The 27124-nt window shown below is 44.3% G+C and overlaps 1 protein-coding gene across 1 annotated transcript; it reads right to left on the bottom strand.

Annotated features, from left to right (window-relative positions):
• Positions 1-14922: 14922 nt before the first annotated feature.
• On the bottom strand, positions 14923-26390 carry LOC308417637 (CBY1-interacting BAR domain-containing protein 2-like; the record flags this gene model as incomplete). The annotated part of the gene is made up of 2 exons (XM_080912988.1): positions 14923-15772; positions 26317-26390. The coding sequence occupies 2 exons, from the start codon at positions 26388-26390 to the stop codon at positions 14923-14925; spliced, it is 924 nt and encodes a 307-aa protein (XP_080769114.1).
• Positions 26391-27124: the final 734 nt, after the last annotated feature.

Below are 27124 nucleotides of genomic sequence, written 5' to 3'. Positions count from 1 at the left end.
GATCCCTGGGACTCATACAGTAGTAAGAGGGAACCAGTTTCTGACCTCCAGAGTTGTTCTCTGACCTCCACACACATGTTGAACTTTGGTGTTTGTGCGTTGTGTGCACACACAGGCACACGCACACGCACACATTAAAAATATTGAAAAAAGATTTACACCAAGAACTAAGAGGGTGCATGACCCTTCTGGCAGCAATCACCATTCGGTGCCACAGTGAGTGGACATTTAAGTAACAGATGAACTTGTCCAGGAGATTCAGGCTCACGCAAATAGAGAGCTATGAGCCTTTACAATAACACTCCAGGCGAGCGCTCTCTCTCTTTCTCCCCTCCTCTCCCTCCTCTCCTTTTCTTCTCCCTGTCCTCCTCTCCCTCCTCTCTTTCTTCCTTCCCATCCTCCCCCCTCCTTCCTTCACCTCTTCCTCCTCCTCCTTCTTCATCTTTCTTCTTCCTTAAATGTATCAAAGATCAAAATGCAGCTCACCCCAGGAGGCTCTATGTCAAGCAATTAGGAAATGGGACAATGAAAATGTTTATTAAAAAATCAATGACTTTATCCTAAGAGGGGCTAAAAACAACCCCACATGAGTAGAACTACTCCACCCCCCATCCCTCACCTAGCGAAGCCTTCAGAGTTACTGTGGCCCAGGGAGGCTTCAGACAGTAAAAGGGGTTAAGATATGGATTTTTTTTTTTTTTTTAAAAAGCTCTAGATTTGAAGGAGGACCCCTGGGTGAGCTTTTCATTGTGTCAACTAAAAATGTTTTAAAAATCAATATCACAGTATATAAAAGGATCTTCTAAAGACTGTGTCAGCCCCGTCCACAGCCAAGTGGACCACAGTGACTGTTAGATGAGGAGGATGTTAGTTCTCCCAGGCTGGAAGCTGAGGAGAGGGGAGCAGTTGCAGGATTTTCCACGCAGGTGGAGGAGCTTTCTAAAGAGCACTGATTTTGAGCAAGCTGGGTGTGGTAAGAGCCTCACTGTAGCCCCAGCACTTGGAAGGTCGAGGCAGGAGGATTAGGAACTCAAGGTCATCTTGGGCTAAGATGGTGAGTTGTAGGCCAGCTGGACTGTATGCTGCTAGCCTGTCTTGATCAAGCAATAACCAAAATCCAAACCAAATAGGATGCTAGTGGTTACTGTAGGAAAAGGGAAATGCAGACCAGACTTTTCCCATCAGTGTTTAGCCAGAGACAAAAGTTATACTTTTCCTTACTGTCCTCATGTTGAAGCTGAAAGCTGTGCAGTAATTATGGTAATAACTAAGACTCATTCAACAAATGCTAAATTCCTGCTGCAAGTCAGGGGCTGGGTTCTGAGCTCTAAGGGTTGGGTGTAAAAACTTGTCATCACAGCTTTGTTTCTAGAGAGGTTAGGTCAAGGTAATCCTTGCAATTTGCAAAAATATAATCTGTTATTGTATGTATGTATGTGTATGTGTGTTGCAATCATGTATGTAGGCTCTTTTGTGCCACAGCATTCATGTGGAGGGCAGCAGACTACCTCAGGTGTCAGTTGGCACCTTCTACCTGGTTTGAGAGGGGTCTCTGTTTTTTTGTAGTTGCATACAGATATGACCTAGCTGACCCACAGGCTTCTGGAAATCCTTCTGTTTCTGGCTCCCACACTGTTGTAGGAGCATTGGGATGAGAAATACACTATTGTGCCTGGCTCCCATGTGGGCTCTTGGGATTCGAACTCATGTGTTCATGCTTGTTCAGCAATCCCCTTACCCACTAAGCCATCTCCCAACCCTGAAAAGTATTGCCAAGGCTACCTCCACTTAATGGTTTCCCTGTTTCTTTTGTTTTTATGTTTCCTGGTAGTACTGGGGATTGAACCTAGGGTCTCATGCATATTAGGAAAGAGCTCAACCCCTGAACTACTGTCCCAACCCTGGCTTTCCAATTTTTGAGCCTTAATCCACTGGCAGAAAGTCTATCCTGTGCACACTCCTGTGCTTCTTGATAAGAAGCATGCTCCACTGTCTGCTTCTGCATTATGAAGCTAGTTGGTATTTCTACTGCAGTCTACTGCATTGGAAGGAAAACAAAATGCTATTTGCTACCTGAAAAGTTGATCTCCTGACCTTCTATTAATATACGTGTGTGTACAGATCTAATTATATGCAATATATATATATATATATATATATATATATATATATATATATATATATATATATCAAACTAGTTATATAACATGCCATTAATAATATAGTGTTTGAAGTTTGAAAAAATTTCTCTCTAACTGGACAGCACAGGGGAAAGTGATACGGAAGAACCTGTGATTGACAGAGAGGCCATGGCTTTCTGGCTAGGGTGTCAGAGAGGGTGTCACAGAGGAAGTGACATCCAAGATGGGCCTGATGACAGAAAAATGCCTTTCAGGAGCTGGTCTGAGTAATGGAGGAGTTATGAAGTTTGTGACATAATAACTCTGGTTATTATGTTTTGGCTTATTTATATTTTGAGTTAAAATTGTGATAGCATATTTGTATTTATTTACTTTTATGTATATGTATATGCACCTGTATGTATGTATATATAGGTGCCTATAGAGCTGTTGTATCCTTTGGAGCTGGAGTTATAGATAGTTGTGAGCCATCATATGGATGCTGGGAACTCTGCAAGAACCCAGGTCCTCTGCAGGATTAGGAAGACTCTTAACTGTTGAGCTGTCTCTCCAGCCCCTAATTTTAACTATCAACTGGACACAATGTAGAACCACTTGGGAAGTGAGTCTTAGCGGGGAATTATCTGGCCTTTGAGCATGAGTATGGGGCCTGTCTTTATTGCCAATCCAAGTGAGAAGGCCCATCCTGAATATATGGGTGGCTCCATTTCATGGACCCTGAGCTGTAGTGCAAAGGAGAGGAGGGGCTGAGCTGAGCAGGCACAATCCACATGTTGGTTCTCTCTGCTGGTGATTGTGTGTGTGTGTGTGTGTGTGTGTGTGTGTGTGTGTGTGTGTGGCATGATGTTCCATCCCTCTCGTTGCCTTTGGTTAGGGTGCTTCATCACAGTGACAGAAGTGAAGGCCTCACTGTCTAGCCAAGGCTGGTCTTGAGCTTTCTTGCTGCAGCTTCTCCAGCTCTGAAATTACCTCTGTGGACTACTACCCCCAGCCTACTTCACATACCTTCATTCATATATGAAATGATTCTTTCCTTAAGAGACAGTCTCACCTATGGCTGTGTTAACTTGTCCTTACATACCTGTGAACTAACCAGACAAAGTATTATATTGATGACATTTTATCAAAAGGGGAAACGGAGACTTTGTGCTTTTTATTTGTGTTGCCTCATAACACCTGACAACAACATCAATAACAACAACAACAAAAACACACACACAAGGAAGGAAGGGTTTGTTTTGCTGTGATCTGGAAGTGGCAATACCTCTGGGGGACAGAGACAGCACCTCTGGAGAACCATGAACCACCAGCATTGCACCCCATCAGTGAAACTCCTGTCTTCCAGCTTTGAAAAGCCTTAGCCCAAGGTACACCCCAAGACCACTCCCCCTGGGCTCAGCTACAGCTTTAAGCTTCCCAGTTTCTTCCTGTCCTTGCACAAAGCTGTCACCTCCAGAAACACTGGCTGCACTGTCCCCTTCCCCATCACAGTGATGAGAGGTCCCGGCCCTGGCCCATCCCACCCTCTCTTGATCCCGGGACTCACTGGACTAGAAATGGCCAGACTCCCAGCATTCAAGAGCAAGGTGTAAGTTCACTCTAGTTCTAGATAATGTGCCACAGTTCCTGCTTCTCTGACAAGGGGCATGCAGCCCCCTGGCTTTCTTCTGGCTCCAGATTCTCAGGACCCTGGGGTAAGATGCATTTCCATAGCCAGTTCGGCTGTTCCTTCTCCACAGCCTACCAGCGTTTTAACCTTGGCCATGGATTTGGTATGAAGGTATAGTCCATCATGATGAGGAAGCTGCGGTGGCAGAGATATAAGGTAGCCGGTCACATTATGCCTACCGTCAGGAAGCTGAGAGAAGGATGCTTGTGCTCAACTTGCTTTCTCCTTTTCACTTAGCCCACAGGTTGGTGCCGTCAACACTTAGGGTGAGTGTTCACACTTCACCCAATCTAGAAACTTCCTCACAGACTTGTTCAGAGGTTGTTCTCCTAAGTGACTCTAGACGCTGTCAAACTGACGATATTAACCATAGCACAGAGCAAGGAAGGACCTTGTCCACAGATCCACAGCTTGCAGGCTTTGCCAGGCTTTGCCTGTCAGGTAGAAACTTCAGTCTGCTGATTTGCAACCTCTGAGTCACCTTGCCAATGGGGAGCTGAGGTGGTGAGGGGGAAGGAGAGGGTCCCAAGCAATCACTTTGAACTCTACAGAGGCTCCTGTCCACCTTCCTCTCCTGTTCAGAGGGCAGCACAGGCTGATGTGTCTCTGAACTCTGGCCAGGTCAATTCACCAGAAGGAAATCTGAACTTGGCAGCCTTATAAATAACTACTTCTCTCCCCAGAAACCTTGTGAATCTGACCTCCCAGTGTGGCGCCCCTGGCTCAGAGAGAAGCCTTCTGTTCACCAAGTCCAAGATCTGCCCTCTCCCCACACCAGGCAGACTCTCCAACCTCATCTGTTTGACTTCCTTTCTCTCAAGGAACTTACAATTTAATCAGGAGCCCCTAATAGTACACGCATTCTAAATTGCAATCATTCATTGTAGCTAGCCTGGGGCTTTTCTGTCTGTTAGAAATATCAGGGTTATTTCCTTCTTTTAAGAGTTTATGTTACTAAAAAAAAATAACTTTACAAATAATGTTTGCTGTTTAATGTTCTCTCCTGAAATATCAATCTGTGAAAAAATAGAAACTTTTTTCTTTTCTTTTTTTTTTTTTTTTTTTTTTTAACAATTCATCTTTAGGATGGAGTTCCAGTTTCTTATAATGTAATGAATGTACTGCAGATAATGGTCCGACGGTGCAAATGAAAGGCGCATATAATCAAAATGATAATGGAGCGTATTGTACTGCTTGTATAATAAAATCCATACCAATATGGAAATCATATCTCAAGGCAACATTCCTCTCTTTGATTTTTGTAGTAATTGTATGTGGAAGAGCAGTGAGAAGAGGGAAACAAAGGTCTTTATTGCTTCATTAGACAGCTGGTGCTCTGATGGTCCAGCTTGTCAACAGCCATCTCTTAATTTTCAAGGGAACTTACTCTCTACTCGCAAAAAATGACTCACGGCCCGTGGTCACTTTCTCCTTAGCCCTCTGTGAGGAGGCGCATCGAGATAAAATGGGATTGTAGGGGTCTTTTGGATTGGCACGTTTTGCCTGCCAAGTCAGAGAAAAATCTCCAGGTTTGGGTCAAATGGGAGCTAGGTCCTCACTGAGGTCTGAGAGAGCCTTAGGTTGGATGTAGGACCCTGATCCGAAGTGCGCAGAAATCTGAGCCTTGGATGGATGGTCAGCACACACCAGCTAATGAGAACTGTTCACTCTTCAGTTGGCTTCTGCACTTGCCTCAAGTATGACCATGGATTTGACTTCTCTAACTTTCTTTAGGTCCAGGCCTTTGGAAACTATTCCCCATTTTCTCTCTCAACTACCTAGGGTGTGCTTTCCTGTGTAAGCAGTCTAGGAAGGTCTGATGGTTACCAGGGAGGAGATGGTGTTTTCCCTGGCCCCAACTTCCTCAGACACACATTTTAGATACTCATAGGGCTCCGGACCTCAGCCAGCCCTGGACTGATTAGCCAGGATTTCACTTGACCCCTTAGTTCATAATCACATTTCCTCCAAATCTCTGGGTGTGAATGTGGCAAACCTGCCTTGCAGGACCCACGTGGACCTTTGGTTTCTGTGCCTGCTGTCCAGTGGGCCTGCAATTGTGTCTGTGGATGCTTAACCAGCCCCTCCAGGTCAGTGTTTTATTTATTTATTTTAACATGGCCGTTTTTATTTTCTTTTCATACAACTTTATTTTTTAAAAAAAGGAGAGATACATGTACAGATTTTTAAAAGCATTTTTTGTATAAAACTATATGAATATATTTTTGTCAGTACTTGATTTTTTTTAAAGGTTTGATAGTATGCATTGAGATCTTACTAGTTACCCTAAGCATAATGTACATGTAAAACAAAACGTAACTGCACAGGTTCTTTTCCACCTGGACCAGCAGAGATCTTGGGGCACAGGCCCGGTGAGATTGCACTGTGAGTAACCAGAGCACAGAGAGTACTGGGTGGTGCTTGTGGAAAAGATTCCTTTCCAGCCCACAGTAAGGCCCAGGCCTTTGTCAGAGGGAACCGGGGTCTGCCCAGGAAAGGCAGTGCTTAAAGATCAGCTTCACAGATCCTCTTACACCTGGACCAGACATGAGTCTGGCACATAGGCCCAGGGAGAGCACACCGGGAGTTCTCAGAGAGCAGAGAGTATTGTGCTCTCTGGAAAAGGGCATGTTTTGGCCTAGAGAAAGAGCCAGATCACTGCCAGTAGTACTCAGGACCTGTGGGCACAGGGCTGAGCTCCCAGAACAGCCTCACAAGAGCTCCCACACCTGAGCCAACAAAGACAGAGCTGAGTCACTGCTACCAGAACTCACAGCTTGCCTACTAAAAGCCCTTAGTAGCAATTTTCTTCCTGAGCCCACGGGCCCTCAGATCCACAGGAGAGACAGGTGCCAGTCACTGACAACAAGACCATGTATTATCACAGATAACAAGATGGCAAGAGGAAAACGAAAGAACTTAAGCAATGAAAACCAAGACAACCTGGCAACATCAGAACACAGCTCTCCCATCACAGCAAGCAGTGGATTGCCAAACACTCCAGAAAAAGAAGACTCAGACTTTAAATCATACTTCACGATGATGATGGAGATCTTTGAGAAGCGCCTGAATTCTCAAAGAACTCCCTTAAACAATCACAGGAGGACACACATAAACAGATAGAAGCTCTTAAAGAGGAAACACAAAAATCACTCAAAGAACTACAGGAAAACACAACCAAACAGATGAAGGAATTAAAAATGGAAATAGAAGCAATAAGGAAAACACAAAAAGAGACAACCCAGGTCGGTGTTTTATTATCCCCTCCTCATAGATAAGGACAGAGTCCTTGGACAAGGTTACAGAGCTGGTAGGCAATAGGAAGGACTGATCTAACTGACTAATGAGGTCCATGTCACCCCAGGGTCCTGAGAACCTGGAGCCAGAAGAAAGCCAGCTGGGTCTACATAACCCTGTCAGAGAAGCTGGCACTGTGGCAAGCACCTAGGATTGGAGTCATCTTAGACCTTGTTCTTGAATGCTGTGTATCTGGTCACTTCTGGTCCGGTGAGTCCTGGGACCACAACAACTGGGATCAAGAGAGAGTAGGATGGGCCTGGCCCAGGCATCCTCACCATTGTGATGGTGAGAGGACAGTGCAGTGTTTCTGGAGGTGACAGCTTTGGGTAAGAACAGGAAGCAACTAGGAGGCTTGGAGTTGTAGCTGAACCCAGTGAAGTAGTCTAGGGGTGCATCATAGGGTCTAGGGTTTTTCAAAGCTGGCAGAGGGGAGTCTCACTGATGGAGAGCAATGCTGGGTGGTTCTCTGTCCCTGGAGATATCATTGCTTCCTGACCTTTGTGTGACAGGAATCCCCTGGCCAGTTTGTCATACAAGCAGATATGTGTCTAGGCCTTCTATAGAATTAACATCTCTGTGGGGGTGGTCCACAAATGTATACTGTTAATAAGCAAACTAACAGGATGCCCGTGCACCTGTTATGATATAGGAAAAGGTGGAAGAGACGTTGGAGAGTGTCAAAGGCTTTTGAACACTCCAGGAATGAGGCTTTGGAAGGCAGGTGTTCTTGTTCGAGTTCATGAAAGCGTTGGGGAGAGTTGGGTCTATACTTGAATTCTCCCAGATCCTAGGATTTTGTTGGGGTTTGAGTTTGAAATGTCTTCCATAGGCTCATGAGTTTGAGCACCCAGTCCCAGCTGGTGATGCTCTTTGGGAAGATGTGGAGCCTTTAAGATGGGGGTCTTGTTGGAAGAAGTGGATCATTTTTTTAAACTTCCTTTATTATTGTGTATGTATGGTGTGCAAGTGTGGGGAGGTTATGCCGTGCACAATGTGCTTCTGAAGTCAGTCTCTCCTCCCACCTTCATGTGTGATTGTGGGATACAGGATGGAAGTCAGGCCATTAGACTTCGATGCTATTGAGCCATCTTGCTGGTCCAGGTCTTGAGGTTTTTATAGTCATCCCCCACTTCCTGTTCACTTTGCTTCCCGATTGCTGCATGTCCAGATGTGTTCACTCTTGCTGCTAAGCCTGCCACTAAAATTTCTCTCCTTGGGGAGGCATAAACTATATGCATCCTTCCTCCAAAGGTCCCCAGGACAAATTGCTGTGGGGAATCAATGAGTTTATTAGGGAGCAGTGGGGGTTATAGGCAGGAGCACGGATGGCCTTAAAACAGCCACACTAAGGTCTGCATTCAGGGTGGATGATGACTCCCCTATGGCTGCACAGATGGAGTGCCCCACCCAGTTCTTCCTTGCCTATACACTTCTAGTCCCTCCTGGAGGTCATGTGCAATTAGGGCAGACTTGCATATACCTGGTTTAGAGAAACAGCTGGAAACTCCATTGAGGGCTTCATTACCATCTCTATAGCTCCTTTGGTGAGGGAACGTCAGCAGTCAACAAGCCCAGCTGTGGACATTATTTTCAAGTTGCCACACACGCTCGCGTGCACACACACACACACACACACACACACACACACACACACACACAAACACGCACACACGCACACATGCACACATACACAAATTGGATGAGTTTTGTACAAAACCTGCCATGAGGGGCTACGACTTCTTAACTGGGAACCAAAATATATCCTTCTTTCCTTAAGTTGCTGCTTCTCGGCTGATTCTCACAGCATTAGAAAAGTATGTGATTTAGACAGGTAACTTTCCACATCGCTGGGATGCTGTTTACCTGCTGCTGCTGCTGCTTTGAGTGTTCAGGGTCACAGTGGAGACTCAGAGCACAGTTCTATTTCCAACAACAGCATAGTTCAGAAGCCAGGGCAGGTGGGTATGGTAGAGTGCTTGTCTACCATTTTTGAGGCTCTAGGTTCCATCTTTGTATTCTTCATCTTTTTCTTTTCCCACAAGGCCAGTGGCTCCTCCTGTTTGCACGTTCACCATAATCCTGTCTCCCCTTCGTGAGTCTTGGCCTGCCTGCAAAAGAAAAAATTTCGGTGTGTTGCCCAAGATATCCTAGGGGATGATCGTGAGACTAGGCTCTGTTCCAGGTTGCTGTCTCCTTAGAGGGGAGTTGGGCCACCAGCAAGAGCAGAGTTGGGCTCCAGGCAGAGGCTGCTTCTTTTTACTTGGCTGCCCCAATGGCGCCTGGCCATGGTTTCTGGGTTCCAGCCCTGTGGAGCAGCATGCTTACAGCCTCCTATGTGGCCCATGTCCCAGGGGGCCCGTGACTTGTTTAGTTTCTCCAGTGCCTGCTTTGCTACCTGTTGGACAGCAGCTCAGGGGCTGACTTGGGTCGCTTCAGACCACGCCCCCACCCTTTCAGCTGCTTGAAAGCCGCTGGGTCAGCAGGCTATCTCCAGCCCACACTACCAGCTTCGAGTGACGCCACTCTTTGCCTGTTAGGGGACACAGCTTTCTACTGCTGGGAGTGCCCACCTTGGAGCACTTTGTGTGTCAAGTGAGAGTACTTCTCAGAGGTGCTGTTGCTCTTGGTCACTTTAGCTGCTCATTTATTTGTCTTGCTATGGAAAACAATAAGATATATTTCCCACCGTGGTCTGGTCCTGAGAATCATCAGGGCCATCGGGGGTCCCTTTTGGAAGTTGATTTCCTGTATCCTCCTTGCCAATCCCTCGGGCTAGCCCAAACATCAAACATCGAGATGGCAGCTTTGAATTAAAACTTAATTATTCTTTTTTATCGCACCGAAGACACTTCATTTTTGTAAGTGATTTATTCTGCTCTGTAATTATAGATACGGTGATTAGAATGTCTTATGTTCTGTACTGTAGATTTTTAAAAAAATAGATCTATCCCCATCACTGATTTATAATTCTTCCTTTAGAAGTTTTCATTCCTGTTTTTATTTTTTTTAACAGTGTTGAGGGACTCTGGCCATCCCCTGTGCCTCTACTGGGGCTCTTAGAGTTGCTGTGTACATGTATAATTAAGGAATTTCAAAACACGAATTACTGCCTTTGGGGCCAGCAGCCAGCAGAGTCACCATTTATCATGTTGGTCTCCCCTATCTCCCCCTGAACGATGCTGCGCATTTGGTAAATTAAGTTAACATAAAATAACATCGTTTCAAATAATGCTTAAAGGATCCTAGGATAACGCCTTCTCTTTCTGGCGGGGGGGGGGGGGGGGCGCACAGGGTCTCATAGCACAGGCCTGAAAAACTTCTGATCCATCTGCTTCCATCTCCCGGGTTCCATGTATTTACTATATGTTAAAATAATGATCAAACTTAAGAGGTGATGAAAAGCAGGAGGGAAAAAAACAAAACAAAACAAAAACAACAAGGAAGGAGCCCAGTGGGAGCAAAAACCGCACATTTAGAATAGGTTCACATTCCTACCTGGCACGTTTCATCCTGGAGTTTGTTTCTGGCCAAACTTGAGTGAACCCTGGCCTTAGCAGACCCTCTGGAAACTTATGTGCGCATCACGTTTCATCCTTGGGAACCTCATTGTCATGGAGACAATAGTCTGCAAGGAGCCAGGCAGTGGAAGGGAAGCTGTCTTTACTCAGCCCAGTGGGAGGCCTGCCTCAGGCTTTTATGTCCAAGCTGGGACACTTGGCTTTCACAAACCTGCTTCTGGTTTTGAGACTTGGTCCCTTTCCCAACATTATAGCATTCATTTTTTTTTTTCCACCAATAAAATCATGTTCAGCCCTAATATTCCTGCTTTAAAAAATTCAATTGTCCTTTGGAGCCCAGTTAATGGAAGCCTATTTCTTCAAAACAGATGTTGCATTTTGGGTCTGATTCGGATAAAGCCCTTGCTGTGGGGGACAGGTGTAGGAGGTTTGCCGGCTCACTAAGGATGTTGACTGGTCATACACAAGAGTTAAAAGTTACTGGGTATCACACTATCCAGCAGCAACCACAGCTAGAATGTCCCTGTGAATCAGTTTCTTGCATGGATTTACAAAACCAGAGTTTAGAAGGTTAAATTGGAAACGTCGCTTTTGAGCCCTCTCTCCCACTTACCCAAGTGAGCAAGGTGTGATATTTCAATGTTGCTAAAGGCTCAGCTGAGGCCATCTCTTCTGAATTCTTTCTGCTACTGATAGGCATGAGGGTCTCGCCTTTTTTACTGTTAAGGGTAGTGCCTCAGTGAACAACACTTACCAAGAACCTCTGCGAAAGACTGTGATAATTTTCTTAAGATAAATACTTAGAAATAGGAATGGTCTATTAGAGGTTACGTACACTGGCTCAGGGTACTTTGTGCTTATGGAAGCTGACCAGTGAATGTCACCCTACAAAAAGCCTTGTCACCTGCAGGAGAGGCACCTGTCACCAATAGCTGGGAAACAGTAATGGTGCCTTTTCCTAGGAGCAGAGACCAAAAATGACAAAGGAGATGTGGAGCCGCATCAGGAAACTGACGACTCCTCCCCAAGGCTCGGGTAATCCTCCTCAGGGAGGAGCCAACAGCCAGGAGTCAGATAAAGGTAGAGCAACAGGCTCGGAGCTCTAGGAGAAGCAGCCCTCACATTGTGAATGGAATCTCAGCCACTGAAAGTTCCAGAAGCTTCAGCCGTCAGGCTGGTTAGAGTCCTATTTTCACTGGGTAGCGCTCTATGGGATAGCCAGTCATGCTAGAGAGCAGGCTTTAGGTGGTTATGGTAGCTTTGGCGGAGAGCCATTGTGTTTTCTTTAGAGACAGCTGGGTCCCCTGGGGCAATTTGCTAGCTGGGTTAGATAACAGTCTTCCTGCTGGGCTGTCTCCTCAGTCAGGCAGCCAGGCTTCCGCCTTCCCCAGCGGGCAGCCGTCACTGTCTTCTGATAATAATTCCTTCACTTTCCTTGGGAGAACACTAATCTTCCCACTCCTTGGGGTCCCCTTGGGTTGGAGTCAGGTTGGCTCCGCTCATCTGGGCCATGCTGTTAGAGTTTTACTTTCCTGACTACTACACTGGATCTGGGAAGGACGGGTAACTGAGACCATAGGATCAGAAAGTCTCAGAGGTCGCTTGAGCACGCAAAAGCTGTCCTTTAACAAGTGACACTGAATTCATATGGGAGAAAGAAAGGAAACCTCAGTTCCTATGCAAAGAGGTTTTCCAGTTGGATCGCAGACCCAAGTGTGGGCAATAAATCAGTAATGATTCTAAAAGAAATCACAGGGAATACTTTCATGATTTAGGGATAAATTCTAAGGTGAGATACAAAAAACATGTCATTCATATATATATATATATATAAAACTTAAGTGTCTTTAAAATTTTATTTGCAAACTGGCATCAGAAGACACATCTTACCACATGTGTGTGTGTGTGTGTGTGTGTGTGTGTGTGTGTATTTGTTGTTGTTGTCCACACAGGATTGCAGTAGCCCAGGCTGGCCTGAAATAAGTGAAATGGCCAAGGATGACCTTGAACTCACCCTCCTGCCACCATCTCACAAATGCTGAGATTATCGACCTGCACCACCATGACAATTTTTTTTTTTTTTTTTAGCTTTGGGGATGAAACCCAGGCATGGGCACAACAGGCTGGCACTCTACCAACTAATCTATACCTCCAGCCTTCCCAGTACATCTATTTGAGTGGGGACCCATCAATGTAAAGGGCTCTCAAAGCCAGGAAGAAAAAGGCAAAACACAGCCCAACAGAAAAGCTCCCAGGGGAGTAGAACTTGAATAAATGCTTTACAAGAATAGAGAGGGGGCTAGAGGGGTGTCTCGGGATTGAGCGGGTGTACTCCTCTTAGAGAGGACCTGCTTCAGCTCCTAGTACCCACTCCAGTTCTGGCCTCTTCAGGCTCCTGCACACATGTAATATACAAACATACACTCAGCTACACACACATATACATAAATATTTTAAATGTTGAAAAAATGTAAAAGATGCGAATCACATCACACACACACACACACACACACACACACACACACACACACACACTGGTCAGTCTCTCTCTCTCTCTCTCTCTCTCTCTCTCTCTCTCTCTGGAAAGATGTTTGACTTTGCTAAACCACCCGAGTTACCAAAATAGAGCGAATGTGGCCTGATACACTGCTGTTCCATCTGCTTCAGAAAACTTTTTGTTTGCTACCAAACTGGAACAAAGCACATGCTCTACGCATTTAATAATAGGAGATCCTCCATCGAAGCAAAAACCCCCTAAATAAAAATAATACAAATGTCCACAAGCAGTAAAACTGACTTAGGTGGGGCCAGGATGTCGCTTAGCTCGTAGAAGCGTTGCTTAATATTTGTGAGTCCCTATCTTTAATCCATAGCCTCAAAACACAACACGACACACTAGGACCATGTGAGTCAGGAAGGAGGGAGCCATCTCCACAGGGGACTCTACAAAGACTTCCAGGGAGAGATGTCCTTGGTGGACACTGAAGGACAAATGAGACATTGGTGGAGGTGGCCGCAGGAAGGTAGAAGGGAGGTCTGTGTGAGAAGGAACGGCTGTATGAGTGAGCATCACTGAGGATCTGGGGCATTAGAAGTCAACTGTTACGTCTGGGGGTAAATGGAGGGGTGGAATGATGCTGGAGTAAGTCAGACCCGAAGGATCCTGATTTGTGGGATAGGCAGGCTTTCCAGCTGAGGTGCCCAGGCCTCCATCCATGGTGGCCCTGCTTTGTTGATACCTAGAGATGGTGCAGGTTGACTCTTGTGGTACCTCTGAGGCCTTGTGTTACTCCTCTGTCCAGCTTGCTGATTTTTAGCATCCTAATAAAGCAAAGACTAAATTAGACCCTGTAGGTAAATACACAGGAAAAAAGTTACAAGATTAAAAATATAAAGGAAGGATTGAGTTGTTAATCATATCTTTGTGTTTCAAAAAGAATAGGGTGAGTTTTCCAATGAACCGATGACTCCGGCATATAAATTAATCTTTTGTATAGGAAGAAATGAAAGTCGTTAAATGTCATTGTCTTATTTTAAAAGCAGCAATATCCTGCCTGATTGCAAGTGCTTAGAGGGGGATGATTAAACAGAGACCTTATCTTCTCTGTTGCAAGGAGAAAATTGGAGCAAAGTTATCCAATTATGGATGATAAAGCTGAGAGAAAATTCTGAGAAAGGCAGAGTAGGGTCAGCGGGTTGTGTAAGAACTCAATCACCTTGATATCATGATGGGCTCGTGGTCAAAACTCAAAGCATGCGGCCACAAGGGTAACAGTAACACTCCTACTTACTGTTGAGTGCCAACAATACCCTCAAATTCTTGATTTTTGTTTTCTGAGATACCATCTCACATAGCCCAGGTTGACCTCAAACTCATTACTGCTGAACTTCTGTTCCTCCTGTCTGTAGGCTTCATGCACGCCAGGCCAGCACTCTAGCCACTGAACTACCATCCCAGCTCTAAATTCTGGTCGTCTTGAATCTTCTCTCTAGTTCCTGTTTTGGCTGGTGACTGCTGCTTTGTTTTTATTCCTATAGAAAAGTCTAAGGAATTGCAAATCAGTTATGGAAAGGTAGATGTAGTCTTCTTAATTTTTTTTTTTTTTTTTTTTTTTTTTTTGCAGTTGAGATTCTCGTAGCTTTTACTGACTCGGGGAATATGGGTCTGCAGAGCAGCCTACTGTGCTGATAAAGTGAGGCTTCAGGGATCCCTGACTCGAGAACACAAGCAGAATGCACCAAGGTCCAGACCAGTCCAGGCATTCCACCTGCCACTGAGATCCTCTTCCTAGTCTCAGTGTCCTCGCTGCTGTCCCTTGAGGTCCTCCAGGGGGATCTCCTCCACGGAGTCAGCCTCGCTCTCCTCATCTCCAGCCTCCTTCCCCTGGTGGGCCATAATACTCTGAGCACTCTGGCTGATGAGAGGCCAGGGCACAGATGGAGAAGGGTTGGTGTCTGTGAGTGGCGCAGCTCCGCTGTACCCATAAATTCCACGCATCTTGGCTCTGAAGTCCTGCAGGTCTCTTTCCAGGTTGTAATTCTCCAGAGTCTGGAAAGCATTGGAATACACCTCCACCGCCTTTGCGTGGAAAACCATCTCGATGGTCACAAAGTCAGAGAAAATTTTCCGAAGATCCTTCAGCTTTTGTTCCTGGAAGGCATCCACGGTCTCTGCCAGGTGGTGGGTAGAACGGTTCGTGTCCACCGAGGCTCTCTGCGCACTGGTCTCCGGCTGGGAGATCATTTGTCGATCTGAGGGTGACTTCTGCCTCAACTTCTCCAGCTTTTCCAGTTGCTTAATCTCATTATTTTGGACATGTTTACATTTCTTGATATCCGCCCGGGTCTGCTTTATTTGGATGCCGTAGAGCTTCAGGGGGCTGATGACTTTGGCTTCCAGCCTCTCAACCTCTGCCTGCCGATAATCCTGCACTTTGGCCAGGTCCTCGGCGAAGTCTCGAATAGTGGTCCGCAGCTCAGGGTTCTCCATGTTGGCGAAGTCGATCAGCTGCTTCACCAGCTGGTCCGCCTTGTCACGCAGCCGGGCCGTCTTGCGCGTGTAGGAGGCCAGCAGTGAGCAGAACTGACCGAAATACCTCTCGGCATTCGTCACCGTGTTCTCCATGGCTCTCACCTGGCTGTCCCTGTGTGCTCAATCTTCAGAAGAATGCCGGAGACTGTTGAAGTCTCTGCCTCCTTAGGCCTCCTGCCCAGCCTTCTTAATTCTTGAATTCAGCCTCCTTACCTATATAGGCTGGGTCTGTGAATGCCCCACAGTGCCCATTCTTGAGAGCTTGTGTTGCAGATTAAGAGACACCCACACTGGGGTTGCTCCTGGTTTTTGTTGTGGGAGCCTGTCCTTTTCATTCTAGAATGTTTAAGGAACAAACCAGATCTCCCCTCCCCTTTCCCACTTCTGACAACCAAAACCGGGTTTGTTTTTTTTTTAACCCTTTGTCAGTTATTCCCTGGAAATGATACGATGATGATGATGATGATGATGATGATGATGATGATGATGATGTCGTCGATGACGACAAGAACAACAACAACAAATAACCCTTGGTTGAGAGCCACTTGTTACACCATCTGGCCTTGAACTTGCTGAGTCCACTGTAATTCCACTGTGGTTGTCATTCCTTCCTTCTCTCCCTCCTCTCTCTCTCTCTCTCTCTCTCTCTCTCTCTCTCTCTCTCTCTCTCTCTCTCTGTCTCTCTCTCTCTCTCTCCCTTCCTTCCTTTTTTTTCTTCCTTCCTTCCTTCCTTCCTTCCTTCCTTCCTTCTTTCCTTTCTTTCTTTCGTCTTTCCTTTCTTACTTCCTTTTTTTGTTTGAGAAAGGGTTTCTCTGTGTAGCCCTGGCTATCCTGGAACTCACTTTGTAGACTAGGCTGGACTTGAACTCACAGAGATCCACCTGCCTCTGTTTCCTGAATGCTGAGATTAGAGGTATATAGAGCCATTGCCTGGCAACAATTTTCACAGTTGCTACTATGTACTAATTCTTACAGTTGCTACTGTACCAATATCTTAACAGGTGCTTTCAAGCTTATCACTGTTGCTAGCTGTAAGCAGTACCAGAATTTTAATTTCTTTTAATTTTTTTCTTTAAAAAAAAAACACATGAAAGTATTTAATTTTGAACTTGAAAAACCATGACTTGGATGATTTTTTTTTCTCTAAAGGAATAAATTATCTTCAGAGGTCCAAAATTAAAATTTTGGATACTATATTTTCTTCTTTTTATCTCCCTCCTTTTCTCCCTCCTTTCTTTCCTTTAGTCCTTTTCTCCTCCCTCTCTCTACCACTGTCTCCTTTTCCCTTTTCTTTCTTTCTTTTTTTTTGATATGGTCTTACTATGCAGCTCTAGCTCTCTTGGAACTCACTATGTGGACCAGGCTGGCTGTGAATTTACAGATTTCCTCCTGCCTCTGCCTTCCAAGTTCTGGATTAAAGATGTATACCACTATGCCTGTCTTTTATTTTTTGTTTTTCTGGTGATTAAAATAATGGAGCAGGTATCACTTCAGAAGTGAGCCTAAGGAGCCGTATCTAGTAATATAGAGAATCACGAAGCCATCACGACAAAAAGGGTAACATGTGGATGATGATACCACAGGCATGTTTCACTAGACACTGTATACAAATGTCATGTTTTAAGTAATTTGGCCTGCATTATTAGTTATGTTTTTATTATTGTGATAAAACACCATGACCAAGGCAACTTGGAGAATGGAAGGTTTACTTGGCTTTTGATTCTAGAGGGGAAAGTGTGCCTCACGGAGGGGAGGCATGGCACCAAGTGGCAGACAGGAGAAATGGAGGGTCACATTTTTAGCAGCAATTGGGAAGCAGAGAGTGAACTAGAAATGGCCTGAGTCATTGAACTGCCCCAGTAATGAGTAATTAACATCATTACTCTACCAATGCTGCATATCCTAACCGCACTGAAACAGTGCTACCAACTGGGAACCAAGTATTCAAATACTGAACATCTCATTCAAACCACTACATTCCATTCTTTGGCTTCCATAGCCTTGTGGTCATAGCATTAGTCTAACATCAAAAGTCCCCATAGTCTCTCTCTTAACAGCCTTTAAAATGTGAAATTCCAAAGCCCTGGCTGTCCTGGAACTTACTTTGGATACCAGGATACCAGGCTGGCCTTGAATTCAGAGAGATCCACCTGCCTCTCCCTCCAAGTGCTGGCATTAAAGGAGTGTGCCACCATGCCTGGCAAGGCAACCTCTTAACTCCCTGTGAAATTAAAAACCAAATTATACACTTTCAGCACACAACGGTAACGGTTATATCAACATTCAAAAAGGGAGAAAATGGGGCATAGTGAGAAAAAAAAAGATGAAAAATCCAGACCGAAACCCAGCAAGACAAACAGCAAATTCTCTAACTCCATGTCTGATGTCAAAGGGCTTTCATGGTTTTGCCACTCCAGCTTTGCTACCCGAGACACAGATCTTTCTCCTAGCCCGACTTTACTCCCTGTATGCAGGATCTCTTATGGTTCTGACATCACCAACATTTTGAGGTCTCTAATGCAACTCAGGCTTCATGTCCACAGCTCACGCTGTTGCATGAGAGAGGCCAGTGCCTCTTGGGGCCCCTTGCTCCCTTCCTCAGAGCCTTCTCAGAGGGAATGCCCAGCACACATTGCTTCCTCTCATCAGCTCTCTGAAACAGCAGAGAAAGATTCCACAGCCTCTTACTTCTCATGACTTTAAAGTTAGCCAATGTGGGACAAATGCCAAGTTTGAGTAATAGCATGGGAGGGACCCTGGCCCCTTTGAGCCATAGCAGCAGTTTTTGATTGCATTTGTATTCCAGGAGCAGAAAACACCTTACATCCTCTTTCACAGAAAAAACTAGAAGCTTAGCAGAATGGGGTCTTGTCCTGAGGATATCCTTCCCTTTATTCTAGTGCAAGTCAAGCCTCTCCTTAATGGTGCTAATGTTCTTAACAATTGCAGCCTCTCTTCCAACACAAGCACTGCCTGTAGCATTAAACTTGTCTCTTTCCCCTTTAAACTGTACATTTGTATCTCTTTCTGTTCTTGCCTGATCTTTTTTTATTGTAGACCTGCATAAGTGATTATTAATAACCACAAGTCAGGGTCAATATTAGGCTGTCTGGACAAAGATATTAGTTTTTACTCTTAGGCAAGTTCTTAGGACATAGGCAGAAAACAGCCACATTTTTATTCCTCCAAAACATTCAAAATATCACAGGAATGGACCCTATCCCAGTTGCTAATATTGTTCCTCTTTGAAACCTCTTAAATGGGGCCTCCACAGTCCATATAATGTCTCTTGGCACTATGGTTTTCAAGCTTCTATTAGGATGGCTCATTAAATTTAACTTACAGTATTCAACCACTTTTCTAGTCCAAAATTTCAAAGTCTTCCATGTTCCTCCAAAATGCTGAAGGGCTGTTTGCTATGGCAATGATTTACTCTTCAGTACCAATTTTTGTATTAATTAGTTTTCTATTGTTGTAATGAAACACAGTGACTAAGGCAAGTTACAGAAGAAAGGGTTTATTTGGGCTTATGATTCAAGAGGGTTAGAGTCCATAATGTTAGAATGAAGCATGGTAGCAGGGGCAGAAAGCTGAGGGCTGGCATCTTAAACCACAATCAAGAAATTGTACAAGTCTTCAAAATCTCAAAGTCCTCCCCAGGTGACTTTCTCACGCTAGCAAGGCCACATCCCTAAACCTATCCAAATAGACCAACTGGGGACCAAGTGTCAAGTGCCCTAGACTTTGGGGGAAATTTATCACTTATACTATTATACTATCCATCATCCATCCATCTGTCCATACATCCAGCCACTATTCCATCCATCCATCCATCATTCCACCCACCCACCCATCCATCCATCCATCCATCCATCCATCCATCCATCCATCCATCCATCATTCCATGCATCCAACCATCATTTCATGCATCCAACCATGCATTCGTTCATGTATCCGTGCATCCATCCGTCATTCCAACATTCCATTCATCCATCATTACATTCATCTATCCATCCATCATTTCATCTATCTATCCATTCATCATTCCATCCATTCATGCATCCATCATTCCATTCATTCATCATTCCATTCATCCATCATTCCATCCACCCATTCATCCATCATTTTATCCATCCATCCATCCATCCATCCATCCATCCATCCATCCATCCATCTATTCATTCCCTGCTCATTATTTATCCATCAATCTACTATCCATCTTCAATCAATTCATTCTTTGTTATTCTTTCCTTTTTCATTCACTCTTCTATTTAAATTATTTATTTTTGTTTTATGTGTATGAATATTTGTCCACATGTCTGTTTGTGTACCACAGATATGCCTGGTGCCCATGGAGTTCAGAAGAGGGCATCAGATCCTATGGAATTGTAGTTATGAATGGTTGTGAGCAATCACATTGGTGCTAGGAACTGAGCCTTGCCTCTCTTCAGGCTCAACAAGTATGGGCCATTTCTCCAGCCTCCTTCTCCTTCTATCTGCCTATATATCCCTCTGTTCATTTATTTATTTTCCTCTATACAATCAACTGTTCATTTGCCTCTCCTTTCTATAGTCTATCTATTTGTTTTTTCCTTCTGTCCATCTGTACACTGATCTAGTATACAATGTTTAGGATCAACGTCCAAGCACAGTTTTGGTACATTCTGAGAATGAAGTATAAGTGAATAAGGCCAACTTGGGTATTTTGTGATCCAAATGTAATGTAATTTGGTGGGCCCCTTTTCAAATAACAAAGCCACATTTGCAAATTGATCAGCCTTTCCATTTTCTCAAAATGGGCCCATACAAGGGAGAAGCCCTGAAATACAAGCTTTGTTGGCTCCTTAGCAAATCTTCCTTTGTAGATGTGGCCTCTTTTCTCTTGGGGGATTCACACCTTGTGTCACAGGTGAGGTCTGGGCCCCCACTAGGCAAGGGCATCCTGGAAGAAATCTATAAGACTATGGCCCATGGGAGTGTGAAGTACCTCAGCTTTCATCTTTTTGCCCTGCCCAAATCTGCATACAACCCTTCATGACTTCCCTTACCATCTGCATAGAGCTCCACCTGTCTGCTGATGTCATATGAGGTGCTAAGGTGGTTCCCGAGGATAGTAATGTCATTGCCTTGTGACTTGCAGAGCTCCTGTATTGCCTTCTCATCCAGCTTCTTCTCTCTTCTTGCCCATCTTCACAGTGCTCAGATCCTCTGGGGTCTTTGCTTCTGTTGCAAGTGAACTTGTCAATCAAATCAGCTTTTCTTAGTAAAGGTGAGTGTCTCCCTGAGAGAAATGCCCATATGTAATGAAGAAGAATCCTGTGTTCATCTTGTTTCACTGATCTGATTATCAAGATTCCTCTTATAGGATGAGACTAGACCAAGAACTCTATTTCAGGGGCCCCTCAATCTTCCCAGCTATATAATGGGATCAGCACAGGGGGAGCCCCTCACAATCAGTCTCACGGGCAGGGCTTCTTCTCTTTTTCTTGTTCTGGTGGTCAGGAAGCTGATGCTTTCTGTCTTTGGTCCTTGACCTCCTAAAACTCTGCCATCCCAGTTGCCTGATGACTTTTGGTCAGGATGCTCACTGGGATCTGATTCATCTGTACATTACTGCTGTTTTATTTTGTTTTTGTTAGAACCTTCCAATTCTTCTCAGGCAGAATTTTATTCTTTGTTTAAAGCTCACCATTGTCTGCAAGGCTGTGTAATAATGCCAAGGTGGCATTGTAGAAATATCAGCAGAAATAGCTGTAGCCACTTTGCTCCTAAATAACACTTTTCATTCTCGAAGTATTTTGAAAATATTATCTAATTAATAAACAAGACAGAACACCAGAGTCAACCTGTATATTTTGAGCAAAGCAGCAGCGGTGCTTCTGGTTTGGAATTTTTGTCTAGTTTGCTGATGCTGTCCTATTGGTTTGGTCTGATAACTACTTTATGTGTCCCAGAGCCACTTGGCAGTAAGTCCCACAGACCACTGAGCAAGGTGTAAATGTGCCCTAGGTGGGATCCCTATTGGGTAAAAACAGTTTTTTCATGCTCTGCAGCAAAAATTTGGAAAGTCAAATGAGTCTCAAACACTGGCTGAATGTCATGGGGTCCGATAGCCTTCTCCAAATGATGTAGGTGTAGTGAGACTCAACTTTACACTAGGTGGGCAGAGAACTATTTGAGCTATCTGTCATCCACCTATTCCCATGATTTTTCTGATGCACAGCCTAGATAGAGCTCAATTATTTTTGAAGCCAGATATGGTGGTACATGCCTCTAACTCCAGCTTTTAGAAGAGGTATGTAAATCACTGTGAGTTGGAGGCCAGCCTGGTCTACATAGTAAGTTCAGGGCCAGGCAAAGCTACAGAGTGAGCAACTGAAAATCAACCCAAACTAAATCAAGATTAAAAAAAAAAAAAAAAAAAAACTCAAACAACAATAACAATAGCAGCAGCAGCAGCAGCAGCAACAACAACAACAAAATACCAAATAATTAAAGATCTTCCAGTTACCTGGAATGCCATGCACATATGTGGCTCTGGAGCTAAAGTGGGGTCGTTTGAGCACATCTCTGTTTTATTACCAAGGTGGGACTGGGTGGCTGGTGGTTGCATAGTCAGGACTCCAGTGACAACAAAGCTTAGGGACCCTCTTTCTATAACCAGCTCCTTAGTCTGTAAAGGTACTTGACCCACCAGAACCTGGACTTGTAATATAATTTCATTATAAAATTAAAAAAAATCACACTGAGCATACATCATAACAATTTGCTATTAATGCTAATTAAGATTTTGCTGTATTATCCAGCATACATTAAGAATTGTATCATTATAAGATACACCAGAAGCTGTCAGACCTAGCTACACACACTAGCTCTTCAGAGGGCTACTACCTGCACCCTTAATTTTCTTTTTGCTATTATTAGTTAGTTAATAATTTATAGATGGAGTCTCATTATGTAACCCAGGCTAGCTTGGAACTCACGATGTAGTTCAGGCTGGCCTCAAACTAGAAATCCTCTGTCTCAGTCTCTTGGGACTGGGATTGTAAAGGTGTACTGCCACATCCACTGACACTCTGTGCTTTTAAAAAGTAATTTAAGGGTCTGGGAAACAGGTTCAGCAGTTCACAGCACTGACTGTTCTTCCAGAAGATCCTGGTTCAATTCCCGGCACCCACAGGGCAGATGATGATTGTAACTCTATTTCCAGGAGATCTGATGTCCTCTTCTGGTTTCTAGGTGCACAAGGTACATACAAATATGCAAGCAAAACACCTGTACACATAAAAAAATAATTTACAAAGACATTTTACAACTCTGCAAGTAGTCTTTTGTTTCTTTTATTGAAATATTTTTTCTCACCTATTATATCCTGATTATGGTTTTTCCTCCCTCTCCTTCTAACTCCTCATACCCTCCCCTCCCATCTGGACTCACCTCCTTTTTGTATCTCATTAGAGAACAGTCTTCCAAGGGATTATAATATATAATGTAATGCAATATAATATAATACAATATAACATATAAGATAAAACAAACTAAACACAGGAATTGGACAAAACAAAGAAGCAGAAGGAAAAGAACCCAAGAGAAGGCTCCAGATACAGAGTGTGGAAAACTTGCTTGCACACTCAGAAATCCCCCCTATATCACTAAAGTGGAGGTCATAATACATATGCAAAGGACCTGAAGAGTAAAAAGAGAGAAAACAATACAAGTAAAAAAAAAAACAAAAACAAAATAAGATATATTTATAATATATTATAAAAATAAATACTTCTAATATATAACAAATGCACTATTATATATATATGATATATAGTAATTATACAATATACTTTTAAAAAGGAAAAGCTATGACACAACCTTGTGAGACAAAGAATTTCCAAAGATGCTGTTGAGTTCATTTGTTGTCTATCTAGTGCTGGGTATTGTAGCCTACCCTTAAGCATAGTTTGTTTCCTCAGTGAGATTCCCTTGTACAAAACTAAATTTTCATTTGCAAATGAAATTGGAGATTTGGAGCTATCAGTTGGAGACTGCTTCTGGGTTGGAGATGGGGGCATGAGTCCACTTCTCCTTTCGGTTCTAGGAACACCAGACTCTGGTGCAGACTCTTATGGACTCTGTGCAGCTGCCTCCGCCTCTGTGAGTTCATATGTGTGTCAGTCATGTTGATGTAGACAGAGGGCCTTGTTTCCTTAGTGTCCTCCATTCCCCTTGGCTCTTACACCCCTTCTGCCTCCTCTTCTGCAGGGTCCCTGAGCCCTGGGGGGAGGGAATTGATGGAGACATCTCATTTATGGCTTAGTGTTCCAAGGTCTCTCACTCTGTATAATGTTTGTCTATGGGTCTCATATTTGTTTCCACCTTTTGCAGGAGGAAGCTTTGGTAATGGCTGAGGAGGGCACTGATCTGCACCTAGCTGAATGTCATTAGGGTCATTATTGCTACTACTCTTCCCCCTCCCTTTTTTGTGTGAACAGTAACATTTGGTTTTACCCTAGGTCCCTGTGCTATCCAATCTCAGGGTCTTGGTCAACCAAGCAATACAGAGTATGGGTTCCATCTCGTGGAGTGGGCCTTAAGTAAAATCAGGTATTGGTTGGTTACTCCCACAAGCTTTGTGCACCATTACACTAGTATATCTTACAGGACACCATTGTAGATCAATAGGTTTGCAGTCAGGTTGCTGTCTGTGTTTCTCCTCTGGCAGGATACAGAGACACTAGAGGAAGGGGAAGGGCTCTCTGTAGGCACCAGCCTGACGTCTCCATGCTCAGTGAGTTGTGTAGGTGCCATCTTCACCAATGAACAAAACCTTGCTGCCAGTTTGTGCAGAGCAGCCTATAGCTTTGGCAACAGTCTGGCCTGTCTGGGGCTTTTTGTGAGAGCCTTTTGGTCTCAGACTCTGATGTAACCCAATCCTGCAATTGAAAGCTTTATTTGGTGACAAAAGGTGGACAGATGGGGCTCTGTCTCACCTACTACTTGCCGACTTCATTTTGAGTTGCTACATATAAGTATAGATTTTAAGAAGCTTCTATTATACTAGGTTTCCATATGACCCCTCATGTGACCCTTAATTTTAGCTGTCTTTCCCCATATTATCCCTATCACCCCCCACTCTTTTCCTCCTCACTAGATCTTCCCTTTCCAGCTCCTTTTCATCTCTAAGTATCTACTCTATTTTGCTCTTCTAGGGAACCCTATTTATGCCCCCTCTAGACCCCTACTTTACACCTAACCCGTGGTTCTACAGACTGTACCTTAGTTATCATTGACTCAATAGCCAATATTCACATATAAGTGAATATACACCATGTTTGTCTTTCTGGGTCTGGGATACCTCACTGAGGACAATTTTTTTTTTCTAGTTCCATCTATTTACCTGAGAATTTTATGAATACATTTTTTTTCCAATGGCCGAGTAATACTCCATGGCATAATGTACCACGTTTTCTTTATTTATTCATCTGTTGAGGGACATCTAGGTTGTTTCCAGTTTCTGGCTGTTATGACTGGAGCATCAATGAGAATGGTTGAGCAAGCGTCTCTGTGGTAGGATGAGACATCCTTTGGGTATATGCCCAAGAGTGGTCTAGCTGAATCTTAAGGTAGATGGATTCCCATCTTCCTGAAGCACAGTCACACTGATTTTCATGGCGGCTGTACAAGTTTGTCCTCCCATCAGCAATGGAGGAGTGTTCCCCTTGCTCCATATTGTCGTCTGCACGAGCTGTCACTTGTTTTTATTGATCTTTGCCATTCTGGTGGGTGGAAGATGAGATCTCAAAGTAGTTTTGATTCTGCAAATAATCTCATCAGCCACACAAACAATCAGTACTGTTTTTATACTGAGGCTATTTGGTGATTTTGTTCCCTCCCTGCTCCTCCCTCCCTCTTTCCACCTTCCCTCCCTTCTTCCTCTTTTACTCACTATCAAAGCCAAACAAAATCCTGAACTTGAGCCCCATTGCCTTGAGCTGTTGGCTTATTCCCTCAGCATCCAGCCAGAATTCTATGTTTTCTTTCAGGACTGGGAACCTCTGGAGGGTACAGAAAATGTGTGCCCTGGTGGCACCATGGGCTGTGATCTCCCCACCTAGTCACTACCTGTCTTAGCTCAGATGCCTGGGACCATCTTGTCTTACAGGTCCAGAGGGTGAGCTGTTGTCTCTATGGCAACCACCCACACATGGATATCTGAGGTCATGTGTGCACAAAGGAAGAAGCAAGCTGACATACATGTATCCTGCGTCTGTAACACTGCAGGCACGTTCCCATAACATCTGAAAGTCTGTTTTCTGGGCTCCAGCACATGCAGATTCTGCTGCTTGCTGACCTCTTGATACAGTTTTAGTCTATTTATAACAACGTCTTACATCTTCCTTTCCAGAAAACTGATGGTTGGCCCTTAAGATACTTTAAAAAATGTTCTTAAGGAATCAGAACAAACAAAAATAGGTTGATGCGTCTGTGCCATAGTAAGTGAGGGACAGATTGGTGTTCTATGCTCTCTGTCGCATCCAGGGACTTTCACAGCAACTACCTGTGACTGTGCAGGGCTGGGATGAGACAAGACCCCACTATTGTGGGAGGAAGGCTCAGTTTCCTCCTTTTCTTCTACAACCCTGTTCCCATTCCTGTGCGAACCCATCTCTTTCTTTTTCATCTCTGTCCAGCTGATTGTTGGCAGTGATGAGCGGTGTGGCTTTAGATGTGTCCATGGTCACAGCTGTGGTGGTGGTGATTATACCCAGTTCATGCTTAGGACAGAGTTCTTGACTTTATAATCCTTGGGGTTAGCAATTTCTGCCTGTTGGTTTTTTTCAGAAGAGGAAAATTCATGACTGCATTTATAAATTTAGAAGATGGCCTGCAAGAGGAAATACATTGAGCAAATCTTCTGTAAGTCCTCCGATTCAAAAGTCAGCTTGGACTCTCCTCTCCCACTCACCCATTTTCTGTCTCCCCAAGATCTTGCTTCAACCCAGCTCCCTCTGAACAAGGGCTTAATCCTGCCTCCAAGGTTCTTCCTGCCTCCCAGTGCAGGTATGGAATGAGATATTCAGGAGCTGCTTGGGGATTCAGAGATGTGCCATGGTGCACAGGTTAACAAATACCCTTAGGGTTCGAAGACCCTTCTTGGTTTTAGCTATCCCCAGCATGTGAGTTTCTTTCAGTCTCAAGGAACATCTATTTGGAAAGTGGGAATCTGAGCGTTGCCACTGGGTGTGTCTGTCACCGCCTGTCCTGCCATTCTAACGGGAGTTGTGTGGATCACTCATGTGGAATGCTGCCCTTAGGCAGGCAATGACATCTCAGTGTGCCTTGTGTTCCTGTAGTGTTTAAGGCTCCACGGGTTTGGACAGTATGGTAGGCTCTCAGAATAGAATGTACACCCAGAACGGTGCAAGGCCCTCTAAAGGCAACACAGTCAGAGAAAACTACATATTGACTG

The sequence above is a fragment of the Micromys minutus genome (genome assembly GCF_963924665.1).
Source record: "Micromys minutus genome assembly, chromosome: 2".
NCBI lineage: Eukaryota > Metazoa > Chordata > Mammalia > Rodentia > Muridae > Micromys > Micromys minutus.
This window is presented reverse-complemented; position numbering and strand designations above follow the sequence as displayed.